Source organism: Hippopotamus amphibius, chromosome 2 (assembly GCF_030028045.1).
Source record: "Hippopotamus amphibius kiboko isolate mHipAmp2 chromosome 2, mHipAmp2.hap2, whole genome shotgun sequence".
Lineage (NCBI taxonomy): Eukaryota > Metazoa > Chordata > Mammalia > Artiodactyla > Hippopotamidae > Hippopotamus > Hippopotamus amphibius.
In genome coordinates, this window is record NC_080187.1 from 38261557 (window position 1) to 38287184 (window position 25628).

The window sequence follows — 25628 nt, forward strand, 5'->3', positions numbered from 1 at the left end:
AATTCAGGGGCATTTAGTGCATTCACAATGTTTTGCAACTACCACATCTTTCTAGTTTCAAAGTTTTTTCTTCATCCCAGAAGAACACCCCATGTGCTCTGTCTTTTTAGATGAGATTCCCTTCCTTAGCTCGTTAGTGCAGTGGGCATGAATGCTCACAAATATAAGGACTTAGCACTATCACAAAAACAAGCTTATGCCTAAGGCAGGAAATAAGTGAATAACTGGGCATGAGAGACACTGATCAAACTCTGAATTACCCTTTGATGGCTTCTTTCTAGACAGTTTATTGGTCTGAGGGGGAATCAAGAGAATAGCTGCTCCAGTAATATGCTGGTTACACCATCTGATTTAATGTGAGAGTAACTAACATTCCCAAGACATTGGGAATTCCTTGAGGACAGAGATTAAGTCTTATACATCTTCATATTTTCAACGTCCAACACATGTCCAACATCGATAAGGTGCTAAATAAATGCTTTTGGTTAGAACTGAATGGGCTAGGTGATACTGGCTTAGTGAACAGAACAAGTTGTGAGAATAAGAAGTAAATGTGAATTTAGAGGCATATAGATTTAGAGATAGATTATTCTAGAGAACAATCTGCAAAGTAAAATTTCCCCAAAACTCAGAGAAAGCAGAAAGATAAGCATACCATAGAATGTCCCATTAATAGAACACTTGTTGAAAATCATGATGTTCTGAGTCAGGGTCCCTGTTTTGTCGGAGAATACGTATTTGACCTGGCCAAGCTCCTCATTAAGGGTGGTGGTACGAGCCTGTGCTGGTGTGTTCTTTAGTTCATAAAACATCTTCCGATCCCAGTTGATATAGAAACTGTTACCCAATCTTATTATCTCAACACTAAGGAGAAAGCAAGAAAAGAAAGGGTCCTGGGTCAAAGCAGGGCAAGCAAATTTATCATCCTAGTTTCCTTCTTACCAGTCCTGTGGTAGAAATGAAAATCAGAATATCTTCCTTGGGAATCTACGATCTTGGAGCACCCTTTGTACTAGCCAAAGCATTGTAATTCTGACTTTGACTATCACTCAAGGCTTTACTTGATTACCAGATGTACTGACTCACTTTGCTGAGACATGCTCCCTTTACACTCTTTCTTCCAAAATTTTTGAAATTCTGCAATAATGCAAGATCTGACAGAGTTAAGAGCTAATTTATAAAAGGTAGCCTAGGCTTAATTAGAGGGTTATTGCTGCTGTGATGTAAACTTATTAGTGTGGAAGAGAGAATAACTTGAGACTTGAAACAGCGCTTCTTTGTTTCAGAAGAGGAAGGGAACAGATCTGTGAGACTCACAAACAGCTTACAGGAGCTGACCCTCTGATAAATTTCTAGGCAGACTCAGCCTGCCTATGGGGTAGCTTTTTCCTAAAACAGCCTCCTCTTCATTTTATCTGAAGGTTCCCAATTGTGTTCCTCACATTCCTCTTCTGTTCCAAATAACATGCATTATAGATTCTTTATGGTTAACAAGTATATTCATTTTAAAACACGGAAGACTTTTAAGTGGCTTTCTTCCTATCATCATTCGTACTTAATTTGTGGTAGTTTAGATTGCTTCGTTAGTAATCCCTGTCTGAGACAGCTGCATTGAGCAACATGGATTTTTTGTTTGAGGTGAGGGAGGAAAGGCTCAGGCCCACATTACTGACTTTATTAGTCCTCATGTGTTGAGTCTTGACCCCTCCCTTCCTTCACCATACCTATTATTTCTTTCCTTAGAAAGATCTGTGTTGCTTTTAGGATAAAACCCAAACTCCTTGGCCTGGCAGTCAAGGCTCTCCTGAACCTAATCCTAAATTACCATCCAACACCTTAGTCTAGGCTACTCACTGTTCTATGGCCAGATCAAGCTTTTAAAAACCTCCAAAGCTTTGTACATACTGGTCTTTCTGCTTGTAATATTCTTTTCCTATTTTCTGCTTGGTAAAGCCTACTCTTTTCTCAAATATCAGTTTGATGATTACTTTTTTCTGTCAATGCTTAAGACTCCACAGGCAGAACCAACCTATTCCTTTTCTAGGCTCCCATAGCATTCACATATACATTTCTATTACACCATTCTTTATATTGTACCTTATTTATTTACTTAAGTATCTGTTTCCATGGCTATGTTGTAAGCCTATCTAGAGGAAGGGTTGTCTTATTATTCATGTTTCTTTCTCTGGCACCTAATACAGTGCTTGGCACATAGTAGGTGTTCAATAAATATTTGTTAAATTAGTAAGATAATTTAGTTATATAGGGTGCTTTTGGGGTTGGGATGCCACAGTGCAGGGTTTAGGAAACCTGAAAAGAAGGATGCAAAAGGTGTGTTTGGGTATGTGTATGTGAAAGGGAATGCTGAAGATAGAAAAAAAAGAGATCAGAGTACAATAAAGGCTTATTTTACCTGTATTTCAAATTTTTGTCCAAGGTGCTCATGAAAAGGGGAAGGAAACATTCTTCATCTTCTCTAACTTTTAGGAACCAGAACTTAAGTCACAATTAGACTTGTCTACCATTTGCCACATTATTTCTGTGGGAAAATGCATTCTGAGTTCTGAATTAACTGATTTACAAATGAATGTCTGGAATCTGTCTCACTGATAAACTAGGGGCTGCCTAGCTTGTGCTTTAGTATCACCAAATTTGTGTGCATTTTTTCTAATTATTTCATGTGTTTGTATCTCTTATTTAGTTATGTACATTATAAACTATTTGAGGGTATAATCCACATAGTATCTAGCATGGTATTCTGGATATAGAAAGCTTTTATGCAATCTCTAGATGTTTCAGAGTGCTTTGTGCACCAGGCACTGTGGAAAGTAAAGGGTTAAAGAGCACAGAATCTATGCTTTCTGAAAGTTCACAGTCTAGTTGGGGAATTAAGTGGGAAGTATGAAGTCAGCTCCTTCCCAAGTCATCAAAGAAGCATACCTGACATAGAGGGAAATAGGCACCATGGTGTTCAGAATAATGAAGTAGGACCAGAATATAAGGACGGCAGAGACAACTGACGAAGATACATGTTCTTTCCATGGCAGAAAATCCTGGAAGTAGTAGCCTTTGTTGTTTTCCCAAATGCAATGACCAATTGCTAGGATAAAACACATGCTGCCTAAAAACAGGAAAATCTAGAAATCAAAAAAAGAATTAAATTAACATTTTATCCAAGACTTGCTGTTTCAGTTCTACCATTTGGAGCTTATCTCTCAACAAAGCTTCTCTCTTTTCTTGGAGGGCAGGGGACCCTGATGCTCACAGTCTCTAGGCAGTAGTACACAGGACAGAAAAGAAAGCCCAGCAGGAGCCATCTTTGGGATTTTGATAGGAGGTAATAGTAACTAAAATATATTAAATATTAATTAAGTGTCAATAATTGCAGTAAGTACGGTGCATGTATTATTTAATTTAATATTTATAATATCTTTCTTTTAATAATAGACAAGAAACTTGATATGAAGAATGGGAAAGTATTTTGCCTAAAGTCATTTGGCTACTAACTAAAAGAGAGAGGTTTTGAACCAGTTCCAGAACCCAAACTCTTAATTACTCCATTACTGAAGTGAGGTTCTGCCTTAACAAAAGTCTAAAATGTGTGGCATTGGCTTAGCAGTTGGGGGTGGGGTGGTGGTGGTAAGGAAATGGATATAAAAGGTTGACAATATGGCGATCACATTTACAGTAAAGAATATGGTAAAACTGGAAGACAGACCATGTGCCTACTAAACCTAGAGCTCTAAGAGAAGTGGTCAGAATTAGAATATTAGTGTGTGTTGGCTGACTTTGACAAAAGAAAGAGTTGAAGTAGTGAAATAATGGGCCAATTTTAAGCCGGAATGAAAAGGAATAGAGTGAAATAAAGAACTGGAAAAGCCTATTACTTTCAGACACTAAAGAAGGAAAAACAGATAAGATTGAGATCATGAGCAAACAAGGTCCAATAATTGTTTCCAATTGAATAAAATGAATCAGTCTGGAGGCAATGTTCAGATTAAAGATGGCACCTTTTTACTGAACTAAGATAATTGTTCTAGATAACCTCAACTTTCTTGCCATTAGCTTGACAGAAAAGGGCATGGAGGAGAAAGGATGCAAAATTTGAGAATTATGTTTAGAAAAGAACTTTGGGGAAGAGGGGAATAATAATATTCCTGAACTCATTTTACAAGGTCAACATTACTCTGGTACCAAAGCCAGACAAGGATACTGTAAGAAAAGAAAACTACAAGCCAATATCCCTGATGAGTGCAAAATTTCTCAATAGCAAATCAAATTCAACAGCATATTAAAAGGATCATACACCATAATCAAGTGGGATTTAGATATTAGTGAAATAAACTAAAGAAGACAAGTAAATGGAAAGATATCTCATATTCACAGGTTGAAAGAGTTAATAAGCATTGTTAAAATGTCCACATTACCCATGCTATCTATAGATTCAATTCAATCCCTATCAAGATTTCAATGACATTTTTTACAGCAACAGAAAAAAAAATTCTAAAATTTGTATGGAACCATGAAAGACCTCAAACAGCCAAAGCAATCTTGAGAAAGAAGTAAGGTGGATGCATCTCATTTTCTGATTTCAAACTATATTACAAAGCTATAGTAATCAAAACAGCCCATAAATAAACCCATGCATATATGTACAACTAATATTTGACAAGGGTAGGGAGGCAAGATGGTATTGGAAAAACTGTATATTCACATGCAAGAGAATGAAACTGGACACCTAACTTATACTACTCACAAAAATTAACTTGATATGAATTAAAGACTTAAGTGTAAAACCCAAAACCATAAAACTCCTAGAAGAAAACATAGAAACAGAGAGAAAAAGTGCCTTGATAGCAATCTTTGCAATGATTTTATGCATATGACACCCAAAGCACAAGAAACAAAAGCAAAAATAAACAAGTGGGATTACATTAAGCTAAAAAAGCTTCTGTACAACAAAAGAAACAATCAAGATAAAAAGGCAATTGATGGAATGGGAGAAGATATTTGCAAACCACATATCTGATAAGGAGTTAATATCCAAAATATTTAAGGAAATAACTCAATAGCAAACAAAAACAAATAACTCAATTAAAAAATGGGCAAAGGTCCTGAATAAACATTTTTCCAAAGAAGATATTCAAATGGCCAATAGGTACATGATAAGATACTCAACATCACTAATCACCATGTGATACTCTTGGCAGGAATGTAAATTGGTACAGTTACTTTGGAAAACAGTATGGAGGCTCCTCAGAAAATTAAAAATAGAACTACTATATGATCCACTTTTGGGTATATATCCAAAGGAAATTAAATCACTATCTTAAAGAGATATCTCTATCCCCATGTTCACTGCAGCATTATTTACAATAGCCAAGACATGGAAACAACCTAAATGTCTATCAACAGATGAATGGATAAAGAAAATGTCACACACACACACACACACACACACACACACACACACAATAATGGAACATTATTCAGCCATAAAAAGAAGGAAATCTTGTCATTTGTGACAAATGCCCAACTCTTCAAGAAATTGCCAAATGCTTTCCAAAGTGGTTGTACAATTTTACATTCCACCAGCATTATATGCCTACATACCCGTAGAGAAGACAGGTATTATGTTATTGGGAACCACTTTAAGTCTACTCAGGGGTCTTCAAATTTGTGCCCTTTGTCACAAGACATGAATTGCTCAAAGCAGCCCATCCCCACTGCTAGAAAATGATAGGTCTCATCTTTGAGTCATGATAGAATCTTTGAAGACAAGAGTATGAAGGCAGGAGGAGCAGATCTAACTGGGACCATTCTCAGAGAATGAGATTAAAAAATCCTTTTTATTATGAAAAATTTCAAACACATATTAAGATATATAAATACTATAATGAACCCCTATGTACCCATTGTCCAGCTTCACCAATTATCAATTCATGGCCATTTTTATTTTATTACAAACCTCCTCTTCCCCTGTTCTCCCTTTTATTTTAAGCAAATTTCTCACATTATATAATTTTATTTGCAAACAGTTTAATATGTATCTTTAAAGGATCTTATTTAAACACATAATCACAATACCTTTATCACTTAAAAAGTTAGTACTAAATCCTTAACATCATTCAATATTTGAAATTTGAGAGATGAATGAGGGATGGAGAACAAAACAGGAGGATTAAGATTAAAAAAAAAAATCTGTTTTATTCCTAGCCTAATGCAGATTCATACTGAATAGTTCTGCTCTTTGTGATGAAGGTTTCTTCGAGGCCATAAAACCCTTCTTCAACTTACTCCCCCTTCCTTATGCTTCTCTTCAATGAGTCATGTGAAATCATGGCTTATCCTCATGGTTCAGATTAAACTTCAAGGATGAATTCTACTGGCCTTGCTTTCCTTTTGGACAGTCTATGTGGCCAATATTAAATTTGAGACTATATTCCTCTACCTGCCACTTCTTCAGGCCTGACTCCATCAGCTCCAGTGGGAAAGGTAAAATTATCATAATAAATTATTATTATTTATTTATAAATATGTTTATTTATAAATCATTTATTTATTATAAATTATTAGAATAAATAATTTGACACCCTCTAAAGTTTTGGGAGAAAATTACAGAGTGACCTTCAACACCCTTTCTGCTCCATACCTGTTGCCTGGAAAACTGAGAATTACCCATCAATCATTTCCAGTGCTGTGCCCTCCCTCCACTGCTTGACTATGAGTTGTCCAGAACCAGATCTTTCTGTTTAGACTGAGCAAGCCGAAAGGAAGTGAGCGCTATCAGACCAAGCCCCTGAGGGCAGGGCTTCCCCACCTCACAGACGCCTGCAGGGGCAAGACAGTCTGCTCTTTCCTCATTCCTAGAGCTTTTCCTGCCATCCTGAGCCTTTCTAAACCTTGCAGATGTTCTCTTTCTTAAGAAACATTTATGTTGTAATGGAGTTTATTGGTACTTAGTCTCTAAAGCTTCACTTTGCTTCCTTTCTGCAGGAAGAAAGAAACAAGAAATTGGTCGTTGCTACAAATGCTGGATGTTACTTGTTTATAACAAGAGCCAGTCAGACCCAAGAAGAACAGAGTGCAAAGAGTGGTTCCTGTAAAGGCTGAAAGAGATACTCAATTTTGTCAAGAACTAAGGCCATCACTGGTCACAGTGGAACTCCCATTGTCACAGGCAGCCTGTAAAAAGAGAGTACCCCTTGGTCCTTTGGCCCTTCACTTCTGTGCTTTTCACTGTGCCTTACCCCAGAAGTCTGTCCTGGATTTCTGGCATTATTCAAATTTCAAGCACTGTGGGTTTTTGCCCCACAAATACAGTCCTACTTAAGAGACTAGGGTTCACAAAGCATTGTTATTGTGAGCTCTGGGGAGCTCTGGGGAGGCGGAAAGGACCAAACTCCAGCTCAGCTGTGAGCCTATCAGGAAGCAGCTTTGCTAAACATGCTTCCTGTGTCTGTCAGATTTTCCCCTAAGAATCCTTTCCAAAAATGGGAAAAAATGAAGTGTTTAAATCAGGAAGAATTTCTGCTTCAGCTTTGAGAAATGAGAGTGCATTATATCTAACTACACTGACAATGTCTTGGCAAAAATACCACATAAACAAAACTTCTGAGCTGATAAGAACTTAGCTAATTCAAGAATAGTTCTTCATTTAATAACCGTTCAAAAGATCTTTCCTGAGAACTGTTTTGTGCAAGGCACTCCCAAGAATATAGAGATGAATATGACATAATTTCTACCTTGGAGGATCATAATTTGGTAGCTGAGGCATTCATTCAGTTTTTTCACTAACAACACATAATAATGAAGCTCCTATTATGTGTCAAACATAGTTCTAGGGGCTGGGATACAGTGGTGATAAAAGACAATGTCTTAACTCTCAGAGTTTGTAATCCTGTGGAGATAGGAGGAAAATAGATACATTAAGAAATGAAAAAATACAAATCAACTAGTGCTAAATGCTGTGAGGAAAATAAAACAAGTTAATACAATTAAAAAAGGTCTCGGTGGAGGTGGCCACATTAGATAGGGTGGCAGAGAAGGCTTCTCTGAAAAGGTGACATTGAATACTGCAAAAGAAACAAGCCATGCAAAGGCCTAGGTAGACACTGCCAGCAAGGGTAAGGTCCCACAATAGAAACAAGTCTGCTATCTCACTTGATTTGTAGTTTGCCTGGGTATGGATTTCCTAGGTCTAAGGAATTTTCACTAAGAACTTTGAAGGTATGACCCTACTGGTTTCTAAGGCCCAGTAGTGTTGGTGAGAAATCTGATGCCAATCTAATTCTCATTTTTTGTTGGTATCTTATTCTTTTCCCTGTGAAAAGTTTGAGGGACTTCTATACACTATTGAAGCTCTAGAATTTCATGATGTTTAATGGATGTTTTAAATCTGAAATTCATATCCTTCTTCAATTCTAGGATATATTCTTCTATTATTTCTTTGATAATATTGTCCCCTCCATTTTTTCTTTCTGATACTCCTGGGAGGTCATGTGGGGGCTCTCAGTTTGGTCCTCCATTAAAAAAAAAGCATCTATCTCTTTGACTTTTGGTTTTATGGTCTAGTAGTATTCTTTGACTCTTTATTTCAGCCCTTCTATTGGCTTTTTAATTTCAGTAACTTTTACTTTCCAAAATTATTTTTGTTGTTCTTAGATTGCCTTTTTAATCATTTCATTAAAAAAAAAAATGTAGGGAATTCCCTGGCGCTTTTACTGACTTCGGTTTAAAGACTCCACACTTTTACGGGTGAGGGTCTGGGGTCGATCCCTGGTTGGGGAACTAAGATCCCACAAGCTGTGGTGTGGCCGAAAAAAAAAAAAAAAAAAAAGAAAAATTTAGCTTATTCTTATTTTATTTGTGCAATTGCTTCTTCTAAGAATAGTAGTAAAATTCTTTTGAAACTTCTTTTCTTTTTTCTTCCTTTAATTATAATCTGCTTTTTCCAGAGTCAGTTATTCTATTTGTTCATCCTCATCCTCCTCTTTTGTGCTCCTGGTTTCCTTCCAGTTCACTTAAAAACTTCAGTAATAGAGTAGTTTGATCATTATAGGTTGCTTTTATTTCCTTTGGTTAGTTTTGTCTCCCCAACAGGCCATTCCCCTGAATGGAAAGATGGAACCATGAGTTCCATGCAGCTAAGCAGAATGTGTTATTTCATTGGTTTTACCCTAGGGTACACAAGGAGCTTGTAGGCAAACTTGAGTCCCTCAAATTTAAAATAAAGTGGGTTTTACTCTGAAGTGATGACACCCACATTAGAAGCCCTAGCCCTCTGCACTTAGGTTGTTAAATTTCTTTGGAAAGCAGATCTCTTGTTTGAGACCGGAGTCAGATACATTTGTTATTGCTATATGTATGCCTATAGGGGGTGGTAGGATGGTATAGATGGCCAATTGTTGTCCATGTTGTTTTATGGGCAGTTTTAAAATTAATTATCCTGATTACCACCCCCACATCTTACTCCTGCTCTCCATTCCTGCTGACTCTAGCTTGGAACTACTCTTGAGGAATGCATTTCTGCTGAAGCTTTCACTACTCTGATTTATCTACAGTATAATCTACTTTCTGCCTTCCAAAAGCTCATCAACATCTTGGGTCTGCTGATGGTTTTTCATCCTTTGTCAGGGGATTTATTTTCTATTTGTATTTCCTCACAGTTATTTCATTAGGCTCAAACAGGAATTCTCAATGTCCTTCTTAAACTAGATGCCCAAAAGTGAACATGGGACCCAAGATAATATTCCCTACTTTCTGAAGGAAAGATTGTATGAATGACCTCATAAATGTAGGAATTCATAGCATCTACTTTGCTAGTTTAGCTGCTCTGGGCATTTGTATCGCTTCTCTGCTGCATTCACCTTGTGGGAACTTGAGCAGAGAACTATAATTCTCTTTGGAGACCCCCACTGCAGATCCCTCTGTACCTCTGCTTGAATCTGCTCTGGTGTTCTCTAGGCCTGCTATTCAGCCACCATCCTAGGACTTCCTTTCACTGTCCTCATGTTTCCTGACTTCCATATCTTTCTGGGTTTATTCTCTTGTTTTGCTTGAGTACACACTAGAAGCTTCCTAAGAGAGGATGCATGATGAGTAAATTTTTTTGAGTCTTTGCACATATGGATATTTCTTTTTTTTTTTGATATTTCTTTATACTTGCATTTTATTGATAGTTTCAATGGACAGAATTATAGGATGCAAATAATTTTCTGGCAGACTTTTTAAGCATTGACATTTAGCTTCTGCTGTTGCTGTTGAGAAGGCCAATGCTATTCTGATTCTTGATGCTTATATATGACCTTTTATTTCTCTCTGGAAGCTCTTAGGATCTTTAAAAAAATTTATAATTTCTTCACGTGTGGTCAACATGCCATATTAAACAGACTTGTCATGTGTTTTAATTTTGTCTCCCCAGAGAGATATCAAGTACAGCAGAGAGAGCACCGGCTCTGAAAAGTTATGCCCAGATGGATAGGTGTGATTATTAAATAAAATGATGTATGTAAAGCATCTGGCACACATTGATGCCCCATCTCCCAAAAGTGAACGTATATACTTGAGAGCTGGACCCAGGACTTACAAATCCTTATGATCCTCACAACACCTGGAACCTACTAGATTCTCAATAAATATGACTTGATCTCACCATACACAAAAATAAACTCAAAATGGCTTAAAGACTTAAACATAAGACATGATAACATAAAACTTCTAGAAGAGAGCATAGACAAAACATTCTCTGACATAAATCATACCAATGTTTTCTTAGGTCAGTCTCCCAAGGCAATAGGAATGAAAACAAAAATAAACAAATGGGACCTAATCAAACTTACAAGATTTTGCACAGCAAAGGAAACCATAAACAAAATGAAAAGACAACCTACAGAATGGGAGAAAATATTTGCAAATGATGTGACTGACAAGGGCTTAATTTCTAAAATATACAAAGAGCTCATACAACTCAACAACAAAAAAACCAAACAACCCTATCCAAAAATGGGCAGAAGACCTAAACAGACATTTCTCTAAAGAAGACATACAGATGGCCAAGAGGCACATGAAAAGATACTCAACATCACTTAATATTAGAGAAATGCAAATCAAAACTACAATGAGGTACCACCTCAAGCTGGTCAGAATGGCCATCATCAAAAAGTCTACAAGTAACAAATGCTGGAGAGGGTGTGGAGAAAAGGGAACTCTCCTACACTGTTGGTGGGAATGTAAGTTGGTGCAGTCATTGTGGAAAGAGTATGGAGGTTCCTCAGAAAACTAAAAATAGAAATACCATATTATCCAGCAATTCCACTCCTGGGCTTATATCCGGACAAAACTACAATTCAGAAAGATATATGCCTATGTTCATAGCAGCACTATTCACAATAGCCAAGACACGAAAACAACCTAAATGTCCATCGACAGATGAATGAATAAAGATGTGGTACACATATACAATGGAATACTACTGAGCCATAAAAAAGAGCGAAATAATGCCATTTTGTTGCCACAGACGCAACTAGAGATTATCATACTAAGTGAAGTAAGTCAAAGAGAAAGACAAATGTTACATGATATCACTTATATGTGGAATCTAAAATATGGCATAAATAAACCTGTCTATGAAATAGAAACAGAATCACAGACATAGAGAACAGACTGGTGGTTGTCAAGGAGGAAGGATGGAGTGGGAGGTTGGGGTTAGCAGATATAAGCTTTTATATATAGAATGGATAGATCCTACCATATAGCACAGAGAAGTGTATTCAATATCCTATGATAAACCATAATGGAAAAGAATATTAAAAAAAGAACGTACATGTATATGCATAACTACATCACTTTGCTACATAGCAGTAATTAACACAACACTATAAATCAACTATACTTCAGTAAAAAACATGACTTGATGATGATGAGTCTTTGCTATTATTTTTCTGTGAGACTTTATTTATGATATCTTTACTGTGTCTCAATTTGCATATTTGTCAGTAGGGAAAATGCTTCTTGACTTACTTATTGTTCATAGATGGTGTGAAGCTGAAGTAAGTGAATGTGAAAATATTCTAAAAAGTTAAAATCCCTCTACAGATGTCAAGTATAGTTTCTGGTCTCAAAGCTGAATGAACCTTCCTAATTTTCTAAAATCCCATTTACTAAATCCAAAGGGTTTAGAAAAAGAACTGTAACATTTCCCGTAATAAATAATGGAGAACACACAGTTTTATAATTCAGATACTAATGAGAAATGTACAGAAAAAAGTACTTTTGAATTTCCTAAGCAATAGAGTGAAAATAAAAATTTTAAAGTCATGGAATTAAGTATAGGCAGCATTGGAACCACTCAGTTATGCAGAGAAGTTGTATAAGTGAAGAAATTAATCCGTCTATGTCTAACAAGAATAAAGGCAACCCGTATATGATAGTATGGAAATTAATTAATTAACTGGTCTTCAATTTAAACATATTCTCAAAGCTGATTATTATCTACTGAGTGCTTTTTAAAAAATTTTTAGTGGAGTAGAGTTGATTTACAATGTTGTGTTAGTTTTAGGTATACAGCAAAATGAATCAGTTATACATAAATACACTCATTTTTAGATTCTTTTCCCATATAAGCCATTACAGAGTATTAAGTAGAGTTTCCTGTGCTATACAGTAGGTCCTTATTAGTTATCTGTTTTATATATATTGATAGTAGTGTGTATGTGTAAATCCCAGTTTCCCAATTTATCCTCCCCCACCCCCCCACCCCCATCCCCTGGTAACCATAAGTTTGTTTTCTACATCTATGACTCTCTTTCTGTTCTGTAAATAAGTTCATTTGTACCCTTTTTAAGATTCCACATATAAGCAATATCATATGTATTGAGTGCTTTTCAAATTTCATTTCTTAGCAGCAGAATCCTTTATTTTCCAACTGATAGCTTACAGAACAGATAAATGTGAAGCTGCTCTTTTTGAAGCAAGAACTTCAGAATGAGGAGGCCAGAACAAAACTCTTGATCTTCCCTACTCCTCCTGAAGCTGACCTTAAACTCCTCGAAGGAAACAGAATTTAAAAATCATTGATTTAAGTAAGGTGACCTATTAGTCTAAGTAAGGTTTTATTAAAGTAGTCATGAGTAAAACTGGTTATGAGGGGAAAAAAAGTGTCTTAATTTCTAAAGCAGGGTCCCTAATCTATTCTGGTACCACTAATCAAAGTATCAAAGCTTACACAAATTATGACTGTCTTCCACAACAGAGGTATAAACTTGAGACTTCCTTGCCAATGAGTTCTGTTCTTTTCTGCTTCAGACAATAGTATGTGGGGTCCTAAAACTGCTTGAGATTTTCAAGCAACTAAATTCTGACTTGAAAATACCAGTTACTGCTGTGGAAGGAAGAGAAGTATGCCTATTTGTAAAGAAACAGGAAAAAGTCTTTCAACTTACCCAGAGTACAAGGACATTCATGAGATGGTCCATGTGTGTCCGTTTAAAAGTGGACTTTCCACTGTTCTGCATTAATTTGGTGTCTGGTCCTAAGTGAAATAGGGAGACATCACCTCTTAGAATCACTGAATATTCTCAAGAGGATTGAAATTGGGTTGAAATGTACCTTTATGATCACTTTATCAAACCTCTTTCCAACGCTAGGGGATAAAGTCCTAGAGAAAGGATCATGGTTGGCGCCAATAACTCAAAGAATGGAAAATTTGTTTCTAAGGATAATCCCAACTACTTCTGCAAAGTGCATCAATGCTGACACCTCCCTCTCTTGCAGCACCTTACACAGTTTTGTTCTTCATTGATAAGTCAGAATAGGAACCACAAGCTTCTCTCTCATCATCATCTGGTTTATTAAGCTTAGGAAAGGAGATCTTTACCTTCTTTTGAGGAAACCCACTGCAGGACCAGGCTCTAGTGAAAGTTTCTAATTAGAAAATGGAGAAAGGAAAAGGCAATGGCAGTGATTTCTTCTGAGGTGGAAGCTTGGGAGCTGAGACTTCTCTGAGATGAGAGACAGAGACTCTGCATCTCTTCATGACAGGGCAGATAGTAAGCAGAAATAAAGAGCTTTTCATGGCCCCTGGGACTAGAGTTGGGAATTATTATCTTGCTGTGGTTGGTGTCACCTGTCCCACTGCCACCGAGGGCACTGTCACTGAGGGTCGCACAGGAGCTTCCTCCATTTCCCAGCACTAGATTATAACTCAAGAAAATCCCTCACTATGTATAAAGGATTATGGTTCTAAATGCCATCTGAAGATGGGCCACTGCTAATGAGCCACATGTGCCTTTTCTCTGGCATGAACACTTCACATAGCATTTTATATTCTCCATAATGAGCCCTGTGTTTATTCTCTCCTCATGGGAGTACACTCTCCCCTTTCACGTGTTCCCCTTTCATATGCTAATTCTATGTGTACTTCTATGTGTATACCTTCCCTTGTGTCCAGATATGGTTAGAAAGGCTCACGGATGCTCTGTGGTCTTGGAACACAAAGCCTTCCTCTAACAAAGGCAGGGCTGATACGCTGGCAGCTCATTCTTTGGAAAAAAAGTCATTTTTTTTCTAAGAAAAAGGTTTTTTCTTAAATCCTCCATCTGTCTATCCATCTACCTCCCTTTCTATCTGTCTCAAAGCCATAGTGTTCTGGTATATACCTGAGCACCATATCTATATCCTGAAAACTAAGTACCCACAACGTGGCTATGAATGGAATCTAGCAGGCTGGAGGTCTGTGGCTCCACGAAGACATACCAGTAAAAATCACCAAGCCATAGCACCAATCTGTATTCCTGATGATGCAGCCTCGGAGAATCAGCCTGTCATGATCTAGGATGTAATTTTTTCCTTTATAAATCAGTATTCCTGTGAATCTGTCCAACCTGTTATTGGGAGACTCACACCTCACTTCTCCTGAAAAAGAAAAGAAAGAAAAAAAAAAAGAAAGAAAAAGAAGGAATAAGAGTCCTGACTCTGTAATCTTAATTCTTTCCTAGCAGGGAAGAGGAGGCTTAACAGAAAAGAGGAAAGAACATCCCTTTTTCAAAATACACACACATCTTTTCCTATTCTTTCTCAGCCTCTGCCTATTTCTCACCAGCTCCCTTTAGAAAGGCAGATGAAGGGCTCTGAGCATCAAAGAAGAGTAATTCTGTGGCATGGGTCATCCAGGGAGAGAGCAACCCACATGATAACCTATTACCATCAGTATTTCCAGGTCAAATGAACTCAATCTGAAGAAATTTAAAAACGACTTAAAGCAAACATAGTATTTTTTTCAAAATGGAAATAATTTGACTTTTTCATGATTAGTAAAGTAAAATATGCCTTTTGTAAATATATATACAACATTAAAAGGAGAAAGTAAAATCCACCCATTGCCTAGAAATAAGCGCTACAAAATAAGAAACTTTTGTAGAACATCCTTCCAAGTTTTTTTCTATATATGTACTCATAAACATATATATGTTTCCAAAAACAAGTTTATGTTACCCATACTATGCATAGTGTATTGCAATCTTTTTTCACTCACTAATATCTTATGAATATTTTTCCATGTAAATAAGTATCAACTTGCATATTGTTTTTAGTGAGTTATATAGAATTCACTGTATGGATATACCACACTTTAACCAGGCCTCTACTGATAAAAATTTGGGTTGGCAAACCTATTTCCTAACTCACCATCAAAGGCAGACAGCAGCTTCAGGTTATCTTCCATCTCACTGGTAACTGAGATGGCCTGCTTCACTTTCAAGTTGGTTTCACTAGAGTAAAGAATGCACATACATAAGAGGAGAACAGGCCCAATTTCTCCTACTTTGGAAAACAGCTGCTGCCAATACAGCTTGGGCTATAGGCTTGAGCCGTGAGAGTCACTCCCACTGTTATCCTCTCTCAAGGACAGTACTGAGGTGGGATGGTTCTACAGGGAAGCTGTATTGGCCCACTTGTTTCCCTCTCGCCCTGAAACACATATAAACTACTTTAACCAACCTATGAGATCTTGCTGGTCAGATGCTCTAGAAAAGCTGAAGAAACATCACAAGACAACCTGGAGGGGGCACCTGCTCCCTTCAAGAATAAGGAGCAAGTCCTGGTAAGAATGTGAGTACACCCCCAAGTAAACATACTCCTCATCACATAAATAATTACAGGATCCATCAAGGGATTATACGTAACCATTTGCTGATACAAGAATGCACGGAAACAAATTGGGAGACTGGGATACTAAATTGTACACTCTAAATATATGCAGTTTATTGTAAAAAATAAAGAGTTAAAAAAAAAAAAGAATGCACGGAGACAGAAGTAAAAGAGACGCCACATTTCAAAAGGTTTGTGGGCACCAAGAGGAATAGTTGTAAGGACACAGATTGATACAAAACTCCACAGGACAAGCTCTCTGAAGATGGCCTCTATCTCCGAAGATCTTAGCTTTTGCACATTAATGAATTTCTACCTTAAATCCTTTCTAGAACATGGTTTGTCAGTACATAATTACCTCATACTAATTCCCCACCCCCACCCTGGAAACTCTGGAATTATATTCTGAAATTTTACAGTTCTGCTAACCTCTTTCCTACCACTCAGCGTTACTAAACACAGGCAGACAGGGTCTCCAGTCTTGAGATGCAGAATATGGAGTTTATTTGCCCAGATTCTGCACCCAGTGGATACTAAATTATTGCTGTCAAGAGCTCGGCCTTAGACTTGAGGTCCCAAGAGTCTGGCCTCCTAACTTCTCCAGACACTTCTAGCCTCTTTTAGCACTTCATTCTCCCCATCATGTTCTCCCTCGGTGAGAAATCACTCCAAGCTGGCGCAACCGTCTTAATGGACTATCAGAAAGGAACACTCACCCATCCAGTTCTGCTGTTTCTATATATGTCAGACTGTAGGGCTCACTGCTAGAGAGTAATAGTATATCAGCCTGCGGTCAGAAAAGTCAAAGAAGATGAGGAAGGCAGGAAGGCAGATGTTTAACATTACAGTGTGACAAAAGCACTTAACTCAGGAGCAGTTGTTCATCTTAAGAGTTTTATAGACATTTGGTTTACTTTCTTTGTCTAGGACCCATCACTCCTACCACACACCCCCTCTCCAAAAACTAGTCATATTTTACCTGTACCTGTGGTGAGAAATGGACAAGTACAAACTTCTTACCACAGGAGCTGTTGATCTCTGGATGCAAAGTGGGGAAGGTGAAGGTCACCAAAAGGAGTGGTCACAGAAGTGCTCAAAGGGTTCCTACTCAAGCCAAAAGAGAAAAAGCCACAGCCCAAAGAGGTACTCACCGTGACAATCTCATTATTTTCTAGTTTTATTATATCTCCCACTTGGACATTCATCCATTTGTCTGTCACTATCCTGCAAGAAAGTGAGCCTTGAATGCCTGAATGTCTGCTCTGAGAATTCCCCCACAGCCCTGTTTTGACAATCAAGAAAAAAAAAAAGCTGACATGAACTCAAGGCTCAAAGGAGGACCAAACTGATTTGCGATACTCCTTGCTACAATCAAGAATGGGGACCATTTCTCTTGACTTAAGGCTATAAGAGTTTTCTAAAACTCTATAAAGGTATATGTAGGCATACATGCATGTAATTTTTCTTTAAGTAAAAGCAATATATGCATATAGTAAAAAAAAAAATTCAAATAAGTATGTAAAAGGAAAAAGTAAAGTCTCCTCTCTCCCCAAATTTTAGTTTTGCTGCCCCCAAGGTAGCCACTGTAATTTTTTGCATTTCTTTCGAGAAAATATCAATCCATTTAATCACATACAAGATAAACATTTAAAAATTACATAATATATATAGATACACAATTTTCTGCACTTTGTATTTTTCATTTAATAATATATCTGGGAGAACACTTACAGAAGATGTGGCTCATTCCTCTTGATAGCTAAAAAAATGTGGCTTTTAACTAAAGATGTGCTTGTAGACAGAATTACTGAGAAATTAAAGTAACAGAAATCACTACTTGAAAAACAAATTTTTTCAATAGTAGCTCTGCTCAAACTCATGTGCTCTAGGGAAAGAAAGCCACTTTCTGGAATATAGACAACTCAAGTGTTATATTAATCAGACAGTCGCTGGCTTACAAAGTCTAACCAATAGGGCCCTGCTTGTGAACTCCTACTCTAAAACCACTCTGTGACAAATTCTTCACTAATAATCTTATAAAATCCAAGTGCTCAAGCTCCCTGGGAAGTTCATTTGACTAAATTCATTTAGTAACTCCCTAGCCTTGTGAATTTCTTATACACTCAGTATTATCTTTTCTTTCTATTTCTATTACCTTCCTTCCTTTCTTTTTAAATTTTCTTTTTAATCGCAACTGACTTTTTTGGTGGTATCTTATGAGAGGCTTCAACAGACCAAAACATTTGAGGAGATAATCCACCGTGAGTAAGAATCAGCAGACACAATGAATAACAGAATTAGTTGCCCAAGCATGTCACATAATAGAATCATATGATTAAAACTATAGCTACTGGTATAGGTACAATGAAATATTATTCAGCCATAAAAAAAAGAATGAAATTTTGCCATTTGCAACAACATGGATAGACTTGGAGGGTATTATGATATGTGAAATAAGTCAGAGAAAGACAAATACTGTATGATATCACTTATATGTGGAGTCTAAAAAATACAACAAATGAGTGAATATAACAAAAAAGAAACAGACTCACACATATCAAGAACAAACTAGCGGTTAACAGTGGGGAGAGGGAAGGGGGGAGGGGCAATACGGGGTAGGGGATTAAGAGGTACAAACTATTAGGTATCAAATAAGCTACAAGGATATATCGTGCAACATGGGGAATATAGACAATATTGTATAATAACTATAAATGGAGTAAAACTTTTAAAAAGTGTGAATCACTATAGTATACACCTATAATTACATAATGTTGAACATCAACTATACTTCAATTAAAAAAATTTTAAAAATATGAATATATGTATGAGGGTAAGTCAAAAATTATCCACACTCTGGTTATATTAAAACTTCTATAAATTCTAAAGCCAGAGTATGGATAATTTTTGACTCACTCTCATACATGTATATAAAAACTATAGCTACTGGGTATTCTGTAAGGCCACCACGAAAAAAGGCTGGACCTCAATCTTGAATTCCTTCAGGTTTATACTTCTTTGCAATCATGATTCTGCAAACACTGGTCATTTTTCCTTTCATACAATCTCTATTTGTTAAATTCTTCCCTATCCCTTAAGAAGGTCCAGCACAAACATCACCTCTTCCAGAAAGTCTTCCTTGATTCCTTTAGCCAGCTATGATTGCTCATTTTTATTAATTCCTATGATAATTTTTTATACCTCTTACGATAATCTTCATATTTTGCCTTGTATAGAAATTATGCCTTTCTCCCTCAATTCCTGCCAAAGGTAAATTGCTCAAATTTTGCAGGACCCCACAAAAAATATAAACATTGACTCAATACTTTAGATAGATATGACCAAACACTACAGCAATAGGGTCAACACTAATATTTTCTTTAGATTGTTAACAAAAAGATGTCCTAACCAAAGGCTACAGTAGAATGGTCAATAAGCCAGGTAGAATCCATTGACGTTCTAAAGACAGATGTACTAGTAATAACCACTTGCATATTAATACATCATAATTTATTAATTGCTTTAATATACATATTTTTTCATTTTCATAAGTATCTTCTAAGATAAAAAATATTACCTCCACTTTATAGATAAGAAATATGAGGCCCAGAGAGGTCTGAGGTCACATGGCAAGTTCAGGGCATACTAGATCTAGAAACAAATTCTTCTTAAGTCCAACTCGAGGTTCTTTTCACTGCCCTGAATAACCTTTCCAAAGCACCCAGAAGATCAAGTTTTAGCAAAGTCAATCCTCTCCTAGAGTTGGTCCTACCTAAACTGGCTTCCCTAGAAGGACTTACCTGCCATCCATCAGCACCAGAACAGAACGATTGTTGACTTGATTGTCATTTTGGTGCCTTTTCTAAAATTATACAAGAAAAGGTTCAGGAAATAGACATAGAGTAAACTGCATGTAGAAGGTTATTATTTTGAAGTATTATTCAATGTAGTTCCCCTTCTTTGTAATTCTCCCTTAGGCACCCCCCTTTCACCCTCCCAACCCCAAGTCTTTCTACCATTAAAACCAAGCCAAAAAGCTGACTGTCTCTGAGAAGCTGGGAATGGAGGTCAGAAAAAGAACCAAAGGAGAAGAAGGAGACAAATCTTGGCCTTATTATCAAGAGCCAAAGCCTGGGGTAATGAGAACAAATAACTTATGTCAAAAGCCACAGAAGAGAGAATGCAAAATGAGGGGTAGGACTAGTACCTCATACACCTTGGCAGGTACAGGGAAGTTAAGTATTCACAAGCATACCACTACCCCGACCCCCAACCATAGTCAGCATAAAAAGCTTCTACTGTGGATGCAATGAAGAAAGAGGAATAGAGGTCTATTCAAAGACCAAATAACAGGGTGACAAATAAGGGTATGGCCTGATGCTGACTCACATGAATTCCTTCCTTCCAGTTGAGTTTACTCCCTGGGAAAAGGGCAGGACTGGGAAGAGGGCAGAAAGAATCCTGAATTTGTCAGAATATTTATCCTAAAGAGACTGAGTTCTAAACCAGAAGTAACTGTGTGGGTTATTCTGAATTGGCAAGTTTAGTTTTCAGCTTTCATTAAAAAGGGTTGAGATGGTGAGGTGGGGGTTATGAGCTACACGGAGTTTAGTTATAGAAAATTGTTATATTTTTGCACATCTGAGTTGTGACTGAAATTTAAACCACTATATGTGCTAATTCTATGTTTAAAGAGTTACAGAGTTAAATAGCTGGAGAAACACCCTGCTCTCAAACTTTAGTATAAAGATCTATCCTGTCAAGATCAGAAGGGCTCTCTTAGCAACAGGATGGTCTTCCCAAATCCCGCTAGTAGGCATGGAGCTTGTTCCTCACCCTCACCCTTCCATGCCGGGCCTGCTGTCAAGGAGCAAAGAAGAAGCCACGCAGCACTCACTGACAGCCAGTTTCTCCCTCCAAGTCCAGGAAAGGAGTCAGCCTCTGTTATGTCATGATGCCTTCTAAAACCAGAGGGTTCCTAGCTGTGTGTACCTGATAGATCTGAAAGTTGGAAAGGGAAACGGAGAGTTGGAGAGGAGAAGGGGAGTGTGGAAAGAGGAGATAAGAACAGGAGAATGCAGGGGGGACAGAGGGAGGATGGGAAGAGGAATATAAAAATGGAGAAGGGTGAAGGGAGGAAGAAGGGTGAGAGCAAACTCAGAGACAGCTAAGTGAAGGAAGAAGTGGGTTATTAAAAAGGGGATGGAAGGAAAGCTGGGAAAAGGTAGCAGCAGGAAGACGGAGAATGCCTTGCGTTACCGCTTTCTGGCCATGTACGGCTCACTAATCTTGGGCTTAAGGGAATTTCATATTCCTCTGGGATGGATAAGGACATAGGGAAGGGAAACACCTCTTTCCTTTCGGTGCTTCTTCCTAGCACTAGGTAGTTCTGGGGGTCCGTCTTGCCGCCTCCCCCCACCCCCACCCCGCCCCGCCCCAAGCCTGACTAGGTACAGTGAGGGACTGCAGGCCCGGGAAGCCACTTCACCACATCATCGATGGCATCTTTCACTGCTGTTATGGACAGCACCACCATCAGGGGTACCACAGTCGTGTACCATGCCAAGGAGGCGATCTGGGGAATCAGCTGGGAGAGGGAAGGGGAGAGGAGCTTGTGTCAGAAAGCTTAAAGGACAATGTGTTTCCTCCCAACCCTCACCCCGCCACCATTTTCACCTCCCTAGATTTATAATAAATTCAACCATCCTAGTTGCTTCCCACCATTGCAGCCTCCAAATAGCCACCCAAATATAAGTAACACCTCCTAAGAAAGAATGAAAGAAGAGGAGATGGTAAATTGCCATGTATCTGTCCTGAACTCTAATACCTTTGTCTTGATGGCAAAGAGCCACTTCTCCTCTGATAATGAAGGTGCTGGGTGAAGGGCTGTAAGAGTGGACACAGGAAACCCACATAACCTCCCACACCTCTTCAGCACAAGGGGAAATGAGATGAGCCATCTCTCTCTCCCAACCTGTGCCTACCCTGATTTGCTTCCTTGTCCTGTGCTTATGTTCTAAACCATTCTCCTCCTTTAGTACTCCTGTGTGTTAACTTTCTGTCAGGGAGGCTGGGACAAGAATGAGGAATGGAGTTGCTGCTGAGGTTGGGGTGAACAGTCAAGTCTGTGGCCTTTTATAGTTTAGCTGAACTGTGGCCATGAGCCATGATGAGGGAGCACCCCTTACTTGGGACTTGGTGACTTTGTCTCCCTCCTCTTGTAAAGGCTTGTTTCACCCTGGCTAAATCCTGACCACAGCTACTCTAGGAGACTGGCCTGAGACTCCAGCCATCCATTTGCCTGTTATCTAAAAAGAGAGACATCTCTCAGTTTAAGGAGAAGGACTGATTACATAACCTGACCCCAGAGCGGTTGATAGAATACCCTGTGGAAAAGGCCCTAAAAAGCAATACCTGTAGGAAAAGCAAAATGAGGAAATATGCATTTGCAAGTCTCTGGAACTGTTCAAACAGGTTCATAGGCAAGAAGCTAAAGGCATTATATTTTGAAGTCTTGATGCTATTGTTCTGTGAGTAAAAGAACACAAGCACAATTAGAGGAACAAAAGACCCTACCTCCCAGTTTTAACAAAAAGGACCAAGACCACTTTGTAAAATAGGAAAAAGCCACAGCTCCCCCAATATAGTTGGGAAAGGGGGGAAGAAATGTTTGTCTCCCAAGCCCCTTTTCTTTGAGGCCTAGAGAGGCCTACAGTATGCAAAGATGGCAAGGCTGATCAACATGGGACATTTTTAGGAGGCGCAGGATGTATTTAACACCCTGAATGAAATTCTTTGTTTATTGATGCCAGCGATAATAATGATGATGATAAAATCAACAACAATAAAGACTTGGACTTACTGAAGAGCTGCTATGTGTAAGGCGCTATCCTAAGTGTTTTATATGGAGCAACTTTTTTAATTCTCACAACAATGAGAAGGGAGTAATATATGAAGGGAGTAATATATTATCACCTTTTGAGGATGCAGAAATTGAGGCGCTGAGGTTAATTTATTTGCCCCAAACTGCACAGTTACTTGCAGAGTTGAAACTGTGCTGTCCCCTGAACCCCAGCTCACCTGTGCAGCCTTCCAAATGCTTTCCTTCCTTGGAATCAGAAATCTCTCCATTTCATCTTACCCTATGACCCAAGGTCCTTCTCAGCCCTAAACAGCAGGCAAGTTTGTCATTTGTGTTAGCTCTACTCAGAGCTCTCTAATGAAGCCTTTCTTAACCCGGGAAACCTATTTTAGTGTGCCTTTCTATGTTGCTTTCAATGCTGAAGGATGTCAGATGCCAGAAGCAAATTACTGTTTTTCAACCTGAGCCCACTGAAGGTTCCTACACTGGTTGCTGTCAGCATTGGAGAACTACTTGCCCCTTAATTGTCCTGAGAGAGGTCTGAATAGTTTTGGCTTGCATCTAAGCTATTATATTGCTGAGTGAAAATGGGAAGTTGCTACCTCTTCAATCCTGATCTCAAGATCAGGATTACTTTCTATTTTGGGGGTCGTTAGTCATTTGACCTAAGATGTGAGAGTTTAAATCTAAGAGCTCAAGGGACTTCCCTGGTGGCGCAGTGGTTAAGAATCCACCTGCCAATGCAGGGGACACAGGTTCGATCCCTGTCCGGGAAGGTACCACATTCCGTGGAGCAGCTAAGCCCATGTGCCACAACTACTGAGCTTGCGTTCTAGAGCCCTTGAGCCACAACTACTGAGCCCATGTGCTACCACTACTGAAGCCTGTGTGCCCTAGAGCCCATGCTCTGCAACAGGAGAAGCCACCTCAATGAGAAGCCCACGCACCACAATAAAGAGTAGCCCCAGCTCACCATAACTAGAGAAATCCTGAGCACAGCAACGAAGACCCAATGCAGATAAATAAATAAATAAATAAAGTTTTTTATTAAAAAAAAAAACTAAGAGCTCAAGAAAAGAAGAAGAATGAGACCAAATAATCCCCTAAGGACAGGGCTTCTTCCCCATCTCCTCCATCTACAGGGTCAAACAAAAGAGTAAACCCACCTGCAGTCCTGCAATACAGATACTGCTCAAGTATGAAGAATCTCTTGCTGGGTCCTACCTTGGGAAGACATCTGAATCCTTCTCTTGGAGGACCAACATCATTCTGTCCTAAGACTAAAACTTGCCTTGGAAGGCTAGACAGGCTATCCAGTCAAGCCTTGCCGAAGGTCTATTTCCCTAGGGAAGAGAAGCTGGTCAAACATTTTAGCACTTAGGAGTTTAGAGATCCAAATTAAACTTAAGATTTCCTTGGTGTTTCTCCACGATTTTTTCCAATTAATAATCAAACACTATACATTTCTCAAGATTTGCTCTGTTCACAGCTCTATGCTGGGCTATACTAGTAGAGGCTGAAAAAGAGTTAAACAAGATCTATCCTGGAGAGCTCAGAGGTATGCCTTGAATGGAGTTCTAACTAAATGACCTCTAAATCCCCTTCTAGTCTCAAAAGTAGGTTATACTAACATAGAGATGGTTTTCTTTGATCATAAGATACTCTGAATTTCTCATTGTCTAAGTACAGACGACTCTGATACTTGGATCTAAAACTCTTTTGACCTTTTACCTTACTGAAGCAGCTGGCTTTCACTATTGATTTTCCATTTGATTTTACAGTTAATCAATGTATTTCAGGTTTCTACTCATTTCGGTAGCAATTTTTTAGAAAACAAAGACAAAAGCTATGCTGATTCTGTCTCAAGATAGACACATCAGTACTTCTTTACTAACTTGGCAACTAGAGTGTTTTTTTCTACTCTCAAATGTCAAACCAGAAGCAATATCTCGAGAATGCAGAACATCTGCTTAGCTATGAAATTTCTCAGTATTTAGTTCTTTTGGCATGATAGAGGTGGTAGATTTTGGTTTGGGCTATTTATTTATTTGGGCAGAGTTACCTGACTAAAGGAGGGAATAGAGAACAGAAGGCCAAGTATATAATGAGAATCAGTACTCGGGGGTAGAGAAGAGGAAAAGAGTAGGAATGAAAGAAATTAGAGAAATAGGATGATAATGAGCAATGGGTAGGGTCAGGGAAGTGAAATTGTTGTTAAGTACATAAGAATCAGTCAGGGACTTCCCTGGTGGCACAGTGGTTAAGAATCTGCCTGCCAATGCAGGGGGCACAGGTTCAATCCCTTGTCGGTGAACTAAGATCCCACATGCCTCGGTGCAACTAAGCCTGCATGCCAGAACTACTGAGCTCATGTACCTCAACTAGAGAGCCTGTGTGCCATAAAACTACAGAGCTCATGCGTTCTGGAACCCACGCACCACAACTACAGAGCCCACACACCCTGGAGTCTGTGTGCCACAACTAGAGAAGAGAAAACCCGCACGCCACAACTAGAGAGAAGCTCGTGCGCCACAACGAAAGATCACGCGTGCCTCAACGAAGATCCCACATGCTGCAACTAAGACCCGCAGCAGACAAAGAAAAAAAAAAAGAATCAGTC

At 38.4% G+C, this 25628-nt stretch overlaps 1 protein-coding gene across 1 annotated transcript in view; it reads right to left on the minus strand.

The window, feature by feature from the left end:
* The window catches only part of LOC130844312 (phospholipid-transporting ATPase FetA-like), a 49286-nt gene extending 29329 nt beyond the window's left edge, over positions 1–19957 (minus strand). The window contains exons 1-8 of the mRNA XM_057720619.1: positions 19947–19957; positions 17298–17370; positions 16863–16933; positions 15685–15767; positions 14755–14913; positions 13443–13531; positions 2941–3137; positions 656–864 (exon numbers count right to left, since the gene is read on the minus strand). Of these exons, the coding sequence (XP_057576602.1) occupies positions 656–864; positions 2941–3137; positions 13443–13531; positions 14755–14913; positions 15685–15767; positions 16863–16933; positions 17298–17370; positions 19947–19957 (892 nt within the window). The remainder of the gene's footprint in view (positions 1–655; positions 865–2940; positions 3138–13442; positions 13532–14754; positions 14914–15684; positions 15768–16862; positions 16934–17297; positions 17371–19946) is intronic.
* Positions 19958–25628: the final 5671 nt, after the last annotated feature.